The 14,591-nt window shown below is 47.6% G+C and overlaps 5 protein-coding genes across 5 annotated transcripts; all 5 read left to right on the top strand.

The window, feature by feature from the left end:
• Window positions 1–1,057: 1,057 nt before the first annotated feature.
• On the top strand, window positions 1,058–1,793 carry LOC136351651 (uncharacterized protein OsI_031781). The gene has a single exon (XM_066303910.1). It carries the CDS (start codon window positions 1,155–1,157, stop codon window positions 1,557–1,559), a length of 405 nt encoding a protein of 134 aa, XP_066160007.1. The 5' UTR covers window positions 1,058–1,154; the 3' UTR covers window positions 1,560–1,793.
• Window positions 1,794–3,071: 1,278 nt separating this feature from the next.
• Window positions 3,072–3,807, top strand: LOC107278182 (uncharacterized protein OsI_031781). Its single transcript, XM_015755879.3, has one exon. The coding sequence runs from the start codon at window positions 3,169–3,171 to the stop codon at window positions 3,571–3,573; it is 405 nt and encodes a 134-aa protein (XP_015611365.1). The 5' UTR covers window positions 3,072–3,168; the 3' UTR covers window positions 3,574–3,807.
• Window positions 3,808–5,087: 1,280 nt separating this feature from the next.
• On the top strand, window positions 5,088–5,823 carry LOC107278180 (uncharacterized protein OsI_031781). The gene has a single exon (XM_015755877.3). The coding sequence runs from the start codon at window positions 5,185–5,187 to the stop codon at window positions 5,587–5,589; it is 405 nt and encodes a 134-aa protein (XP_015611363.1). The 5' UTR covers window positions 5,088–5,184; the 3' UTR covers window positions 5,590–5,823.
• A 1,280-nt stretch (window positions 5,824–7,103) lies between these two features.
• Window positions 7,104–7,839, top strand: LOC136351650 (uncharacterized protein OsI_031781). Its single transcript, XM_066303909.1, has one exon. The coding sequence runs from the start codon at window positions 7,201–7,203 to the stop codon at window positions 7,603–7,605; it is 405 nt and encodes a 134-aa protein (XP_066160006.1). The 5' UTR covers window positions 7,104–7,200; the 3' UTR covers window positions 7,606–7,839.
• A 1,280-nt stretch (window positions 7,840–9,119) lies between these two features.
• On the top strand, window positions 9,120–9,855 carry LOC107278177 (uncharacterized protein OsI_031781). The gene has a single exon (XM_015755886.3). The coding sequence runs from the start codon at window positions 9,217–9,219 to the stop codon at window positions 9,619–9,621; it is 405 nt and encodes a 134-aa protein (XP_015611372.1). The 5' UTR covers window positions 9,120–9,216; the 3' UTR covers window positions 9,622–9,855.
• Window positions 9,856–14,591: the final 4,736 nt, after the last annotated feature.

Below are 14,591 nucleotides of genomic sequence, written 5' to 3'. Positions count from 1 at the left end.
CCGCTTCCTAGGCATCTTGCATTTAGATAGGTTGCAAACCGCCTTGAATCAAAAGCACAACTGCGCTAGCCTCCTTGTTTCAGCCGCTGGACCTATTCAAAGAGTTAGCCAAAGAAATATTTATGTACGTAGCTCCCTATTCGGCGTGCCCTTCAGTAAAACGGGCATGAATTTTTCATCCGAATTCTTTCTAGGACTTACGACAACCCGCCATGTCTTTTTTTCCGCCATAAGTACCATATGAGCGGCTAAAACTAGAACAAGAGCATCATACCCGGCGCCGTCCAAGTGCAAAGCACTTCCTATCTCAAATACGACTGCTTCGTCGTAACCCTTAGCGAGTAACGTGGCATATTCACCATCGATGTCCTCGACATTTACTTCTCCTTTGCTATATACGCTCTAAGGCTGCGTTTTTGGCATCCGGAGAAAAAAAATCCCTCGTTCGCCGCGCGCACGCTTCTCGAACTGCTAAACGGTGTGTTTTTCGCAAGACAATTCGGTACAAAAGTTGGTTAAAAAATCCTACTAATCAATTTTTAAGGTATAAAATAATTAACACTCAACTAATCATACGCTGATGACTCACCCTTTTTTGCGTATATTCTCTTTTCCCCTCCTCACAAACACACCGTAAGTAACATTGGCGAAGTTTGATGCCTAGGAACCTGAATGATATGTTTATAGCTTCACATGCTATTGGAACTTTAGTGACCGTTGCGTAGACTCGTATAAGAATCGCTGATGACCTTGTCGAATTTGTTGCCAAAGTGGTTCTTACCTTTGTTTTTCTTTGACAACACCCCTCGACACGTCGTTCATGCTCATTCGCGTACCTATTGCCAACCGGACAATGGGTTTTCTGCCCTTAACATCTTGCGTACATATAAATTTCATATCGGGGTTGTGGAAGTCCAGATTTGGATCTTGCAGGCTCAGTCAAGACAAAGGATAGCATGCACTACGGACCGAACACTTGGCACACATGCATGCAACCAATCAATTTTGGACCATGAAGCTCTCTTGGCCTTAGGTTATCATGGTACGTGTTTCCCTATTTAAAGCCCCGATGATCCCTACAAACTCACACAGCAAATCCGCGCGCAGTAGCAACATCTTCCAACATTGAAAGATCCCTGTCCAGTTCATTAGCAATGGCCAAAGCCGTCGCCCTACTCCTTGCAGCCATCGCGGCATCGGCCGTGTTAGTGCAAGTGGAATGCGACGCCCCCGTCGAGAAGAGCTTCAACAAGGCCCTCCTCGCCCCTGTCGATAAGCGCTTGGATGAGGCAACTCAGGCCATCAACGAGGCCGCCGACTCCGTTGTGGCTGCTGCCCCACCAGCAAAAAAGGATGAAGTTGAAGCTGCCACGTGGAAGCGGAGAATGTTCGCCTTTGCTGCTCTCGGGATGGCCCAAGGAGATGAGAAGAAAGTTGCTGCAACTTCACTTGCCTACAAGAAAGCAGCTAAAGCTGTCCTCGATGCCGCCCCAGCTGACAAGTTTAAGTTGATGGATGAATCCTTCAAAGTGGCTGCTATGGAGGTAATCGCATCATGAGCCACACGCCAACCTTCAATAAAGGTCTACTGCTACACCGCCGACATTGGTAGACGACCGGACACGTACCGAGTATCAACGGTTATTTATGTAATAAATGTCGTGCAATCAATTCTACTCATTCCATTCTCTCCATTTGTAAGAGCACCAGGTGGAAAAAAAATAATCCGGTGCCATCTAACATTTCTAGTTCAAAATGTCGATCCTTGGCACTTGGCGGAACTTTTTTTTTTCCATGAAATCCTTTGAATGATTCTTTAAACAAAAGTATGGAGTAAAAATATCATGTAAGAAATAACATAAACCGGACCAGCTTGCGTGCATCAACGCTTCGATATATGCACACATATAAGACTGTTGTTGGGCGGCTGTTATTTGCCGAGATTCCATGTAAAATAACCATAGGACTTGTGACGAGATCTTTCGGTTTGCCCAAAACCTCCATGTCAAATATCCCGCTTCCTAGGCATCTTGCATTTAGATAGGTTGCAAACCGCCTTGAATCAAAAGCACAACTGCGCTAGCCTCCTTGTTTCAGCCGCTGGACCTATTCAAAGAGTTAGCCAAAGAAATATTTATGTACGTAGCTCCCTATTCGGCGTGCCCTTCAGTAAAACGGGCATGAATTTTTCATCCGAATTCTTTCTAGGACTTACGACAACCCGCCATGTCTTTTTTTCCGCCATAAGTACCATATGAGCGGCTAAAACTAGAACAAGAGCATCATACCCGGCGCCGTCCAAGTGAAAAGCACTTCCTATCTCAAATACGACTGCTTCGTCGTAACCCTTAGCGAGTAACGTGGCATATTCACCATCGATGTCCTCGACATTTACTTCTCCTTTGCTATATACGCTCTAAGGCTGCGTTTTTGGCATCCGGAGAAAAAAAATCCCTCGTTCGCCGCGCGCACGCTTCTCGAACTGCTAAACGGTGTGTTTTTCGCAAGACAATTCGGTACAAAAGTTGGTTAAAAAATCCTACTAATCAATTTTTAAGGTATAAAATAATTAACACTCAACTAATCATACGCTGATGACTCACCCTTTTTTGCGTATATTCTCTTTTCCCCTCCTCACAAACACACCGTAAGTAACATTGGCGAAGTTTGATGCCTAGGAACCTGAATGATATGTTTATAGCTTCACATGCTATTGGAACTTTAGTGACCGTTGCGTAGACTCGTATAAGAATCGCTGATGACCTTGTCGAATTTGTTGCCAAAGTGGTTCTTACCTTTGTTTTTCTTTGACAACACCCCTCGACACGTCGTTCATGCTCATTCGCGTACCTATTGCCAACCGGACAATGGGTTTTCTGCCCTTAACATCTTGCGTACATATAAATTTCATATCGGGGTTGTGGAAGTCCAGATTTGGATCTTGCAGGCTCAGTCAAGACAAAGGATAGCATGCACTACGGACCGAACACTTGGCACACATGCATGCAACCAATCAATTTTGGACCATGAAGCTCTCTTGGCCTTAGGTTATCATGGTACGTGTTTCCCTATTTAAAGCCCCGATGATCCCTACAAACTCACACAGCAAATCCGCGCGCAGTAGCAACATCTTCCAACATTGAAAGATCCCTGTCCAGTTCATTAGCAATGGCCAAAGCCGTCGCCCTACTCCTTGCAGCCATCGCGGCATCGGCCGTGTTAGTGCAAGTGGAATGCGACGCCCCCGTCGAGAAGAGCTTCAACAAGGCCCTCCTCGCCCCTGTCGATAAGCGCTTGGATGAGGCAACTCAGGCCATCAACGAGGCCGCCGACTCCGTTGTGGCTGCTGCCCCACCAGCAAAAAAGGATGAAGTTGAAGCTGCCACGTGGAAGCGGAGAATGTTCGCCTTTGCTGCTCTCGGGATGGCCCAAGGAGATGAGAAGAAAGTTGCTGCAACTTCACTTGCCTACAAGAAAGCAGCTAAAGCTGTCCTCGATGCCGCCCCAGCTGACAAGTTTAAGTTGATGGATGAATCCTTCAAAGTGGCTGCTATGGAGGTAATCGCATCATGAGCCACACGCCAACCTTCAATAAAGGTCTACTGCTACACCGCCGACATTGGTAGACGACCGGACACGTACCGAGTATCAACGGTTATTTATGTAATAAATGTCGTGCAATCAATTCTACTCATTCCATTCTCTCCATTTGTAAGAGCACCAGGTGGAAAAAAAATAATCCGGTGCCATCTAACATTTCTAGTTCAAAATGTCGATCCTTGGCACTTGGCGGAACTTTTTTTTTTCCATGAAATCCTTTGAATGATTCTTTAAACAAAAGTATGGAGTAAAAATATCTTATGTAAGAAATAACATAAACCGGACCAGCTTGCGTGCATCAACGCTTCGATATATGCACACATATAAGACTGTTGTTGGGCGGCTGTTATTTGCCGAGATTCCATGTAAAATAACCATAGGACTTGTGACGAGATCTTTCGGTTTGCCCAAAACCTCCATGTCAAATATCCCGCTTCCTAGGCATCTTGCATTTAGATAGGTTGCAAACCGCCTTGAATCAAAAGCACAACTGCGCTAGCCTCCTTGTTTCAGCCGCTGGACCTATTCAAAGAGTTAGCCAAAGAAATATTTATGTACGTAGCTCCCTATTCGGCGTGCCCTTCAGTAAAACGGGCATGAATTTTTCATCCGAATTCTTTCTAGGACTTACGACAACCCGCCATGTCTTTTTTTCCGCCATAAGTACCATATGAGCGGCTAAAACTAGAACAAGAGCATCATACCCGGCGCCGTCCAAGTGCAAAGCACTTCCTATCTCAAATACGACTGCTTCGTCGTAACCCTTAGCGAGTAACGTGGCATATTCACCATCGATGTCCTCGACATTTACTTCTCCTTTGCTATATACGCTCTAAGGCTGCGTTTTTGGCATCCGGAGAAAAAAAATCCCTCGTTCGCCGCGCGCACGCTTCTCGAACTGCTAAACGGTGTGTTTTTCGCAAGACAATTCGGTACAAAAGTTGGTTAAAAAATCCTACTAATCAATTTTTAAGGTATAAAATAATTAACACTCAACTAATCATACGCTGATGACTCACCCTTTTTTGCGTATATTCTCTTTTCCCCTCCTCACAAACACACCGTAAGTAACATTGGCGAAGTTTGATGCCTAGGAACCTGAATGATATGTTTATAGCTTCACATGCTATTGGAACTTTAGTGACCGTTGCGTAGACTCGTATAAGAATCGCTGATGACCTTGTCGAATTTGTTGCCAAAGTGGTTCTTACCTTTGTTTTTCTTTGACAACACCCCTCGACACGTCGTTCATGCTCATTCGCGTACCTATTGCCAACCGGACAATGGGTTTTCTGCCCTTAACATCTTGCGTACATATAAATTTCATATCGGGGTTGTGGAAGTCCAGATTTGGATCTTGCAGGCTCAGTCAAGACAAAGGATAGCATGCACTACGGACCGAACACTTGGCACACATGCATGCAACCAATCAATTTTGGACCATGAAGCTCTCTTGGCCTTAGGTTATCATGGTACGTGTTTCCCTATTTAAAGCCCCGATGATCCCTACAAACTCACACAGCAAATCCGCGCGCAGTAGCAACATCTTCCAACATTGAAAGATCCCTGTCCAGTTCATTAGCAATGGCCAAAGCCGTCGCCCTACTCCTTGCAGCCATCGCGGCATCGGCCGTGTTAGTGCAAGTGGAATGCGACGCCCCCGTCGAGAAGAGCTTCAACAAGGCCCTCCTCGCCCCTGTCGATAAGCGCTTGGATGAGGCAACTCAGGCCATCAACGAGGCCGCCGACTCCGTTGTGGCTGCTGCCCCACCAGCAAAAAAGGATGAAGTTGAAGCTGCCACGTGGAAGCGGAGAATGTTCGCCTTTGCTGCTCTCGGGATGGCCCAAGGAGATGAGAAGAAAGTTGCTGCAACTTCACTTGCCTACAAGAAAGCAGCTAAAGCTGTCCTCGATGCCGCCCCAGCTGACAAGTTTAAGTTGATGGATGAATCCTTCAAAGTGGCTGCTATGGAGGTAATCGCATCATGAGCCACACGCCAACCTTCAATAAAGGTCTACTGCTACACCGCCGACATTGGTAGACGACCGGACACGTACCGAGTATCAACGGTTATTTATGTAATAAATGTCGTGCAATCAATTCTACTCATTCCATTCTCTCCATTTGTAAGAGCACCAGGTGGAAAAAAAATAATCCGGTGCCATCTAACATTTCTAGTTCAAAATGTCGATCCTTGGCACTTGGCGGAACTTTTTTTTTTCCATGAAATCCTTTGAATGATTCTTTAAACAAAAGTATGGAGTAAAAATATCTTATGTAAGAAATAACATAAACCGGACCAGCTTGCGTGCATCAACGCTTCGATATATGCACACATATAAGACTGTTGTTGGGCGGCTGTTATTTGCCGAGATTCCATGTAAAATAACCATAGGACTTGTGACGAGATCTTTCGGTTTGCCCAAAACCTCCATGTCAAATATCCCGCTTCCTAGGCATCTTGCATTTAGATAGGTTGCAAACCGCCTTGAATCAAAAGCACAACTGCGCTAGCCTCCTTGTTTCAGCCGCTGGACCTATTCAAAGAGTTAGCCAAAGAAATATTTATGTACGTAGCTCCCTATTCGGCGTGCCCTTCAGTAAAACGGGCATGAATTTTTCATCCGAATTCTTTCTAGGACTTACGACAACCCGCCATGTCTTTTTTTCCGCCATAAGTACCATATGAGCGGCTAAAACTAGAACAAGAGCATCATACCCGGCGCCGTCCAAGTGCAAAGCACTTCCTATCTCAAATACGACTGCTTCGTCGTAACCCTTAGCGAGTAACGTGGCATATTCACCATCGATGTCCTCGACATTTACTTCTCCTTTGCTATATACGCTCTAAGGCTGCGTTTTTGGCATCCGGAGAAAAAAAATCCCTCGTTCGCCGCGCGCACGCTTCTCGAACTGCTAAACGGTGTGTTTTTCGCAAGACAATTCGGTACAAAAGTTGGTTAAAAAATCCTACTAATCAATTTTTAAGGTATAAAATAATTAACACTCAACTAATCATACGCTGATGACTCACCCTTTTTTGCGTATATTCTCTTTTCCCCTCCTCACAAACACACCGTAAGTAACATTGGCGAAGTTTGATGCCTAGGAACCTGAATGATATGTTTATAGCTTCACATGCTATTGGAACTTTAGTGACCGTTGCGTAGACTCGTATAAGAATCGCTGATGACCTTGTCGAATTTGTTGCCAAAGTGGTTCTTACCTTTGTTTTTCTTTGACAACACCCCTCGACACGTCGTTCATGCTCATTCGCGTACCTATTGCCAACCGGACAATGGGTTTTCTGCCCTTAACATCTTGCGTACATATAAATTTCATATCGGGGTTGTGGAAGTCCAGATTTGGATCTTGCAGGCTCAGTCAAGACAAAGGATAGCATGCACTACGGACCGAACACTTGGCACACATGCATGCAACCAATCAATTTTGGACCATGAAGCTCTCTTGGCCTTAGGTTATCATGGTACGTGTTTCCCTATTTAAAGCCCCGATGATCCCTACAAACTCACACAGCAAATCCGCGCGCAGTAGCAACATCTTCCAACATTGAAAGATCCCTGTCCAGTTCATTAGCAATGGCCAAAGCCGTCGCCCTACTCCTTGCAGCCATCGCGGCATCGGCCGTGTTAGTGCAAGTGGAATGCGACGCCCCCGTCGAGAAGAGCTTCAACAAGGCCCTCCTCGCCCCTGTCGATAAGCGCTTGGATGAGGCAACTCAGGCCATCAACGAGGCCGCCGACTCCGTTGTGGCTGCTGCCCCACCAGCAAAAAAGGATGAAGTTGAAGCTGCCACGTGGAAGCGGAGAATGTTCGCCTTTGCTGCTCTCGGGATGGCCCAAGGAGATGAGAAGAAAGTTGCTGCAACTTCACTTGCCTACAAGAAAGCAGCTAAAGCTGTCCTCGATGCCGCCCCAGCTGACAAGTTTAAGTTGATGGATGAATCCTTCAAAGTGGCTGCTATGGAGGTAATCGCATCATGAGCCACACGCCAACCTTCAATAAAGGTCTACTGCTACACCGCCGACATTGGTAGACGACCGGACACGTACCGAGTATCAACGGTTATTTATGTAATAAATGTCGTGCAATCAATTCTACTCATTCCATTCTCTCCATTTGTAAGAGCACCAGGTGGAAAAAAAATAATCCGGTGCCATCTAACATTTCTAGTTCAAAATGTCGATCCTTGGCACTTGGCGGAACTTTTTTTTTTCCATGAAATCCTTTGAATGATTCTTTAAACAAAAGTATGGAGTAAAAATATCTTATGTAAGAAATAACATAAACCGGACCAGCTTGCGTGCATCAACGCTTCGATATATGCACACATATAAGACTGTTGTTGGGCGGCTGTTATTTGCCGAGATTCCATGTAAAATAACCATAGGACTTGTGACGAGATCTTTCGGTTTGCCCAAAACCTCCATGTCAAATATCCCGCTTCCTAGGCATCTTGCATTTAGATAGGTTGCAAACCGCCTTGAATCAAAAGCACAACTGCGCTAGCCTCCTTGTTTCAGCCGCTGGACCTATTCAAAGAGTTAGCCAAAGAAATATTTATGTACGTAGCTCCCTATTCGGCGTGCCCTTCAGTAAAACGGGCATGAATTTTTCATCCGAATTCTTTCTAGGACTTACGACAACCCGCCATGTCTTTTTTTCCGCCATAAGTACCATATGAGCGGCTAAAACTAGAACAAGAGCATCATACCCGGCGCCGTCCAAGTGCAAAGCACTTCCTATCTCAAATACGACTGCTTCGTCGTAACCCTTAGCGAGTAACGTGGCATATTCACCATCGATGTCCTCGACATTTACTTCTCCTTTGCTATATACGCTCTAAGGCTGCGTTTTTGGCATCCGGAGAAAAAAAATCCCTCGTTCGCCGCGCGCACGCTTCTCGAACTGCTAAACGGTGTGTTTTTCGCAAGACAATTCGGTACAAAAGTTGGTTAAAAAATCCTACTAATCAATTTTTAAGGTATAAAATAATTAACACTCAACTAATCATACGCTGATGACTCACCCTTTTTTGCGTATATTCTCTTTTCCCCTCCTCACAAACACACCGTAAGTAACATTGGCGAAGTTTGATGCCTAGGAACCTGAATGATATGTTTATAGCTTCACATGCTATTGGAACTTTAGTGACCGTTGCGTAGACTCGTATAAGAATCGCTGATGACCTTGTCGAATTTGTTGCCAAAGTGGTTCTTACCTTTGTTTTTCTTTGACAACACCCCTCGACACGTCGTTCATGCTCATTCGCGTACCTATTGCCAACCGGACAATGGGTTTTCTGCCCTTAACATCTTGCGTACATATAAATTTCATATCGGGGTTGTGGAAGTCCAGATTTGGATCTTGCAGGCTCAGTCAAGACAAAGGATAGCATGCACTACGGACCGAACACTTGGCACACATGCATGCAACCAATCAATTTTGGACCATGAAGCTCTCTTGGCCTTAGGTTATCATGGTACGTGTTTCCCTATTTAAAGCCCCGATGATCCCTACAAACTCACACAGCAAATCCGCGCGCAGTAGCAACATCTTCCAACATTGAAAGATCCCTGTCCAGTTCATTAGCAATGGCCAAAGCCGTCGCCCTACTCCTTGCAGCCATCGCGGCATCGGCCGTGTTAGTGCAAGTGGAATGCGACGCCCCCGTCGAGAAGAGCTTCAACAAGGCCCTCCTCGCCCCTGTCGATAAGCGCTTGGATGAGGCAACTCAGGCCATCAACGAGGCCGCCGACTCCGTTGTGGCTGCTGCCCCACCAGCAAAAAAGGATGAAGTTGAAGCTGCCACGTGGAAGCGGAGAATGTTCGCCTTTGCTGCTCTCGGGATGGCCCAAGGAGATGAGAAGAAAGTTGCTGCAACTTCACTTGCCTACAAGAAAGCAGCTAAAGCTGTCCTCGATGCCGCCCCAGCTGACAAGTTTAAGTTGATGGATGAATCCTTCAAAGTGGCTGCTATGGAGGTAATCGCATCATGAGCCACACGCCAACCTTCAATAAAGGTCTACTGCTACACCGCCGACATTGGTAGACGACCGGACACGTACCGAGTATCAACGGTTATTTATGTAATAAATGTCGTGCAATCAATTCTACTCATTCCATTCTCTCCATTTGTAAGAGCACCAGGTGGAAAAAAAATAATCCGGTGCCATCTAACATTTCTAGTTCAAAATGTCGATCCTTGGCACTTGGCGGAACTTTTTTTTTTCCATGAAATCCTTTGAATGATTCTTTAAACAAAAGTATGGAGTAAAAATATCTTATGTAAGAAATAACATAAACCGGACCAGCTTGCGTGCATCAACGCTTCGATATATGCACACATATAAGACTGTTGTTGGGCGGCTGTTATTTGCCGAGATTCCATGTAAAATAACCATAGGACTTGTGACGAGATGTCACGACCGGAAATCACCCAACAGGCGACCCTGACGTGCGTGTATTATTCCTTGTCCCAGGAGGCAAGGTACACCAAAAGTTGATACAATTCAGAGTTTAACAAGCGGAAGCGTATATAAAATTATTACATGGGCAGCGAAGGCCCAGCACACAAAGACAACGAAAAACAGCGGAAGACTAGGGCGACGACCACAGGCGCTTGACGGCAGGCACGAGCTAGACACCAAAGCCTTCATCTTCAAGGAGCTCCTCATCTGGGCTTGGGAAAATTAAGCAAGACTGAGTACAACCACCGTACTCAACAAGACACACCCACAAATGCAGAATAAATGCAAGGGAGTACAAAGGAATTATAACATAGAGGAGTTAGGGTTGCAGTAAACAGCATTTAAAGACATTTAGTTGCTCAAGGCCATTTTGTAAACACGATCCTAGAACTAAACAATATTATTAATCAAGGCCGTGAACCCACACGAACCTGCCTTAACCCAAGGCCTATGATGATTCAGACCGAACTGGCAACCCGACCCTGGGTCCCAGCTCGTCCTAAGCCAACCCAGGCCAACCATTCCACATTTTAGTTGTTGAGCAAAATTTTAAGAATTATAACACTGACTTGGGTACATTGCTCGGCTTGCCCATAACCGAGGGCTCGGCTATTCGAATAGATTATACTCTGATCAGAGGTGTACATCTTTACCCACAAGACACGTCTTCCTCACGTGTAACCACGTGCCACATACCACCACGGTATACAGACGGAAGACGTGACATAGTTTCTAACCCATCCTAGCCTTAGACAAGAGTACCGACCCAATTCCGCCTACGGCCGGAACCCCCGGGACAGGCAGACGGAACTGAGCCCCTCGCAGCAGGGCACCAACCCTGTGCTTTTTGACATCTCGACTACCGGGCCGCAGCTCGTGTAGCCTTCATTTGCCCTGGAGAATGTCCATCGACCCCCGACTTCATCCATCTCCAATCCGTGTACTTTTGTTTATGACTAGACTGAGCCACAAACTAAGCCTTACCCACTAGACATGTGGAAGTACGGTAGTGCTTTGCAACAGAGGCCCGAGCTTAATCCTTATAGTGGCCGGGGTGCTACTTCCCACAACTGGCATGCACCCAAACCCCACCGAAAACAGGTTTTAGGGGTTTTGAAAGGGGAAGAGAGGTGTATGTCCAATTCCACCATAAACCAACAATTCCAGAGTGTCCAGGTGATATGAAAATTTCCCAAAGTCTATAGTTGTAAAACCACCTAAGGTTACCTAATTAGATTGCGAAGCATCTACCTAAAATTAAACTAGTGGTGTCATGAGTAGAGAGTCCACTAGTTGAGGTTTTGTTTGCCTAGAGTGAACAAGGTAGTAATAATAACAATAACAATAATAATATGGTCATAACAAAGGTAAATAGGCATGGCTAAGTAAAACAGTGATAACGCGGGAATTTAAATAAAGCGATAATGCAATAATTTAAATCAACATAAGTTTATAAAATGGGATTCAATATGATCAAGATGATGTGTCTTGCCTTGCTCGTTTTCCCAATCGACGGCTTCGACTTCCACGAAGAGCGGATCTTCCGAAGCTGCAGCGTCTACACGACCAACGGAAAAGAAAAAGGCTTTAACACTAAATAACTCCACATAACAGCAGAAACAAAGCACAAAAATGGGTTCTTTACATCTTAAGGAAAAATTAGGGACTTGAACGGTCCAATTCCGAGTTCAAATGGCCAAGATATGGCCATTTGAAGTTTATATGCTCTTTAAATGAATATTTGCGAATTTCTTCATTTAATTTTCAATTAAAAATCGGATTATTGCGTCAGCCGAGGGGCGGGCGCGCGGACCGGGTCCACGGGAAGTGGGGCCCACGCGTCAGCCGCTCGGTCCACGGTGGACCGGGCGCACGCGGCTGGCGGCGGTCGGCGCCGTGGGTCCCGCGCGTCAGCCGCACCCGCGGGCGCGGGCGGCTGACGGCCGGGCCCACTTGGCAGCCGCGAGGGCGCGCCCGAGGGCGGCCTCGCCGGCGCGGCCGACGGGAGCGGCGCGCACCCGCGCCCCGATGGTCGCCGCCGGCGACCAACGGCGCGGCGGAGTGGCACCCGAGAGAGAGGAGGGAAGAGAGGAACGAAGGGGACGGTCCACGGCTCACCCCGAGACAGCGAAGGCGGCGGAAACGGCGGACGGAGCGGAGGAAGACGGCGGCGCGGTTCGGGAAGACGATGACGACGGCGCTCCGACGGTCGACGGGCGAAGCGGAGCGGCGGACGGGGTCGACGGCAACACGGCGAAGCGGACGGAGGTGTCGCCGAGTGAGGAGGAGGTCCGGAGCGGCGGCGGCGGCGAACCGAAGGTCGACGGCGACGGCGGAGAGAGAGGAGCACGGCGCTAGCACGATTCCGACGGCGAGAGCGAGCGGTGAGCGGCGGAAACGGAAGAGCGGAGCTCGGGCAACGTTTAAATAGCGCCGGGGAAAGGAAAGAGCGGCCGGAGAGGGAGGAATCCGTCGCGGAGATTTCGGCCGCCATTGATTGCGCCGGCGACGAATGCGGGCACGATTCGAACGAATCCGAGGGAGAGAGAGAGGGGAAAGCGGGGAAACGGGAGAGGGAATCACGGGGAGTGATTCCCCTCTCTTTAATGCGCGCGGGGACGGCGGGATGCGGCGCAATCCGCGGCGGCGGCGGCGCTAGGGCACGGGCGCGGCGGCGGACGCGGCGCGAGGAGGGAGATGACAGGTGGGTCCCACCCGTCAGCGAGAGCGGCGGGCGGGCCCGCCTGTCAGCGGCGCGCGCGCGCGCGGGGAGCCGATGGGCCGGGAGGGAGAGAGAGAGAGAGAGGGAGGGAATGGGCCGAGCCGGCCCAAGAGGGGAGGGGGGGGAAAGAGAACTTCTTTTAGGATTTTTCTTTTTATAAACCTTTTTAACTTTGTTTATTTCTTTTCAATTATTATTTGTGCTCTGAAAATTCCACTAAAATTTATTTAAGCATTTTAGGCTTTTAGGAAATATACAAAAATCCTCCAAGCCTCATTTGACTTTTATCTTTGCACATTTTAATTGTTGGGGGCTTTCACATGAATTTTTACTTATTCTTTGCACAATTTCGAGGATAGATTTTAGAGTCGATTTGGGACGCGACAAACCTACCCCCCTTAAACGGAATCTCGACCCCGAGATTCGGAAGAACTAGCGAAGAGACCGGGATGGGCTGCCTTCAGCTCGTCTTCACGCTCCCAAGTGGCTTCTTCTTCGGCGTGGTTGCTCCACTGGACCTTGCAAAAACGGATTACTCGGTTCCTGGTCCTGCGCTCCATGGTGTCCAGGATTTTCACTGGCCTCTCCACATAGGTCAAGTCTTCGCGAACTTCAATTTGCTCTGAGTCGGCCTGCTCGGATGGCACTCGAAGACATTTCTTGAGTTGCGACACATGGAACACATCATGCACGTTACCCAAGGAGGCGGGCAACTCCAGCTGGTAGGCGACTTCTCCGCGTCGAGCAATGATACGGAAGGGACCCACATACCGAGGTGCGAGCTTCCCTTTTGTCTGAAACCTGTGCACACCTCGCAATGGCGTGACCCGAAGATACACAAAGTCATCCACTGCGAATTCCAGATCACGGCGACGGTTATCTGCATAACTTTTCTGCCGAGACTGTGCCACCTTTAGATTATCCCGAATGATTCTGACTTTAGCTTCAGCTTCTCTCAGGATATCAGTCCCGAACACTTGGCTTTCTCCAACTTGGTCCCACAATAGCGGTGTCCGGCATTTGCGCCCATACAACGCTTCATAGGGTGCCATTTGTATGCTGGCTTGATAGCTGTTATTGTAGGAGAACTCGGCATAGGGGAGACTCTTATCCCAAGTCTTCCCGAAGTCTAGGACACATGCGCGAAGCATATCTTCTAGAATCTGATTTAGACGCTCGGTCTGTCCATCTGTCTGCGGGTGATAGGCGGTGCTGAAATTCAATCGAGTACCCAGCTCTTCTTGGAGCTTCTTCCAAAAGTGAGAGGTGAATTGGCTTCCCCTATCAGATACGATTTTCTTGGGAATACCATGGAGACTCACGATCCTAGCGAAGTAGAGCTCCGCTAGTTTATTCCCCCCATAGGTGGTCTTCACAGGAATGAATCGAGCTACCTTGGTTAATCGATCCACTATTACCCATATAGAATCATATCCACCTTGGGTTTTTGGAAGGCCGGTGATGAAATCCATCCCAATTTCATCCCATTTCCATTCCGGCACTTGGAGAGGTTGGAGAAGTCCGGCCGGTCGTTGGTGTTCTGCCTTGACACGCTGGCACACATCACATAGAGCCACAAACTCTGCAATTTCCCGCTTCATGCTAACCCACCAGTATTTCTCCTTCAAGTCTAAGTACATCTTGGTACTGCCCGGGTGAATGGAATAAGGACTTTCGTGAGCTTCCTGGAGTATCAGCTGTTTAAGTTCTCTGCTATCTGGAACGCATACCCGCTTTCCGTTCCATAAGGTTCCGTGTTCATCCTCTGTGAAACCTG

The sequence above is a fragment of the Oryza sativa genome, chromosome 9 (assembly GCF_034140825.1).
Source record: "Oryza sativa Japonica Group chromosome 9, ASM3414082v1".
NCBI lineage: Eukaryota > Viridiplantae > Streptophyta > Magnoliopsida > Poales > Poaceae > Oryza > Oryza sativa.
Note: the sequence above shows the minus strand (reverse complement) of the source record. Positions and strands in the feature narration are given on the sequence as shown.

Bases quoted from the DNA above. Each gene is read 5' to 3' on its own strand.
- LOC136351651 (XM_066303910.1), top strand. From the start codon at position 1,155: ATGGCCAAAGCCGTCGCCCTACTCCTTGCAGCCATCGCGGCATCGGCC.
- LOC107278182 (XM_015755879.3), top strand. From the start codon at position 3,169: ATGGCCAAAGCCGTCGCCCTACTCCTTGCAGCCATCGCGGCATCGGCC.
- LOC107278180 (XM_015755877.3), top strand. From the start codon at position 5,185: ATGGCCAAAGCCGTCGCCCTACTCCTTGCAGCCATCGCGGCATCGGCC.
- LOC136351650 (XM_066303909.1), top strand. From the start codon at position 7,201: ATGGCCAAAGCCGTCGCCCTACTCCTTGCAGCCATCGCGGCATCGGCC.
- LOC107278177 (XM_015755886.3), top strand. From the start codon at position 9,217: ATGGCCAAAGCCGTCGCCCTACTCCTTGCAGCCATCGCGGCATCGGCC.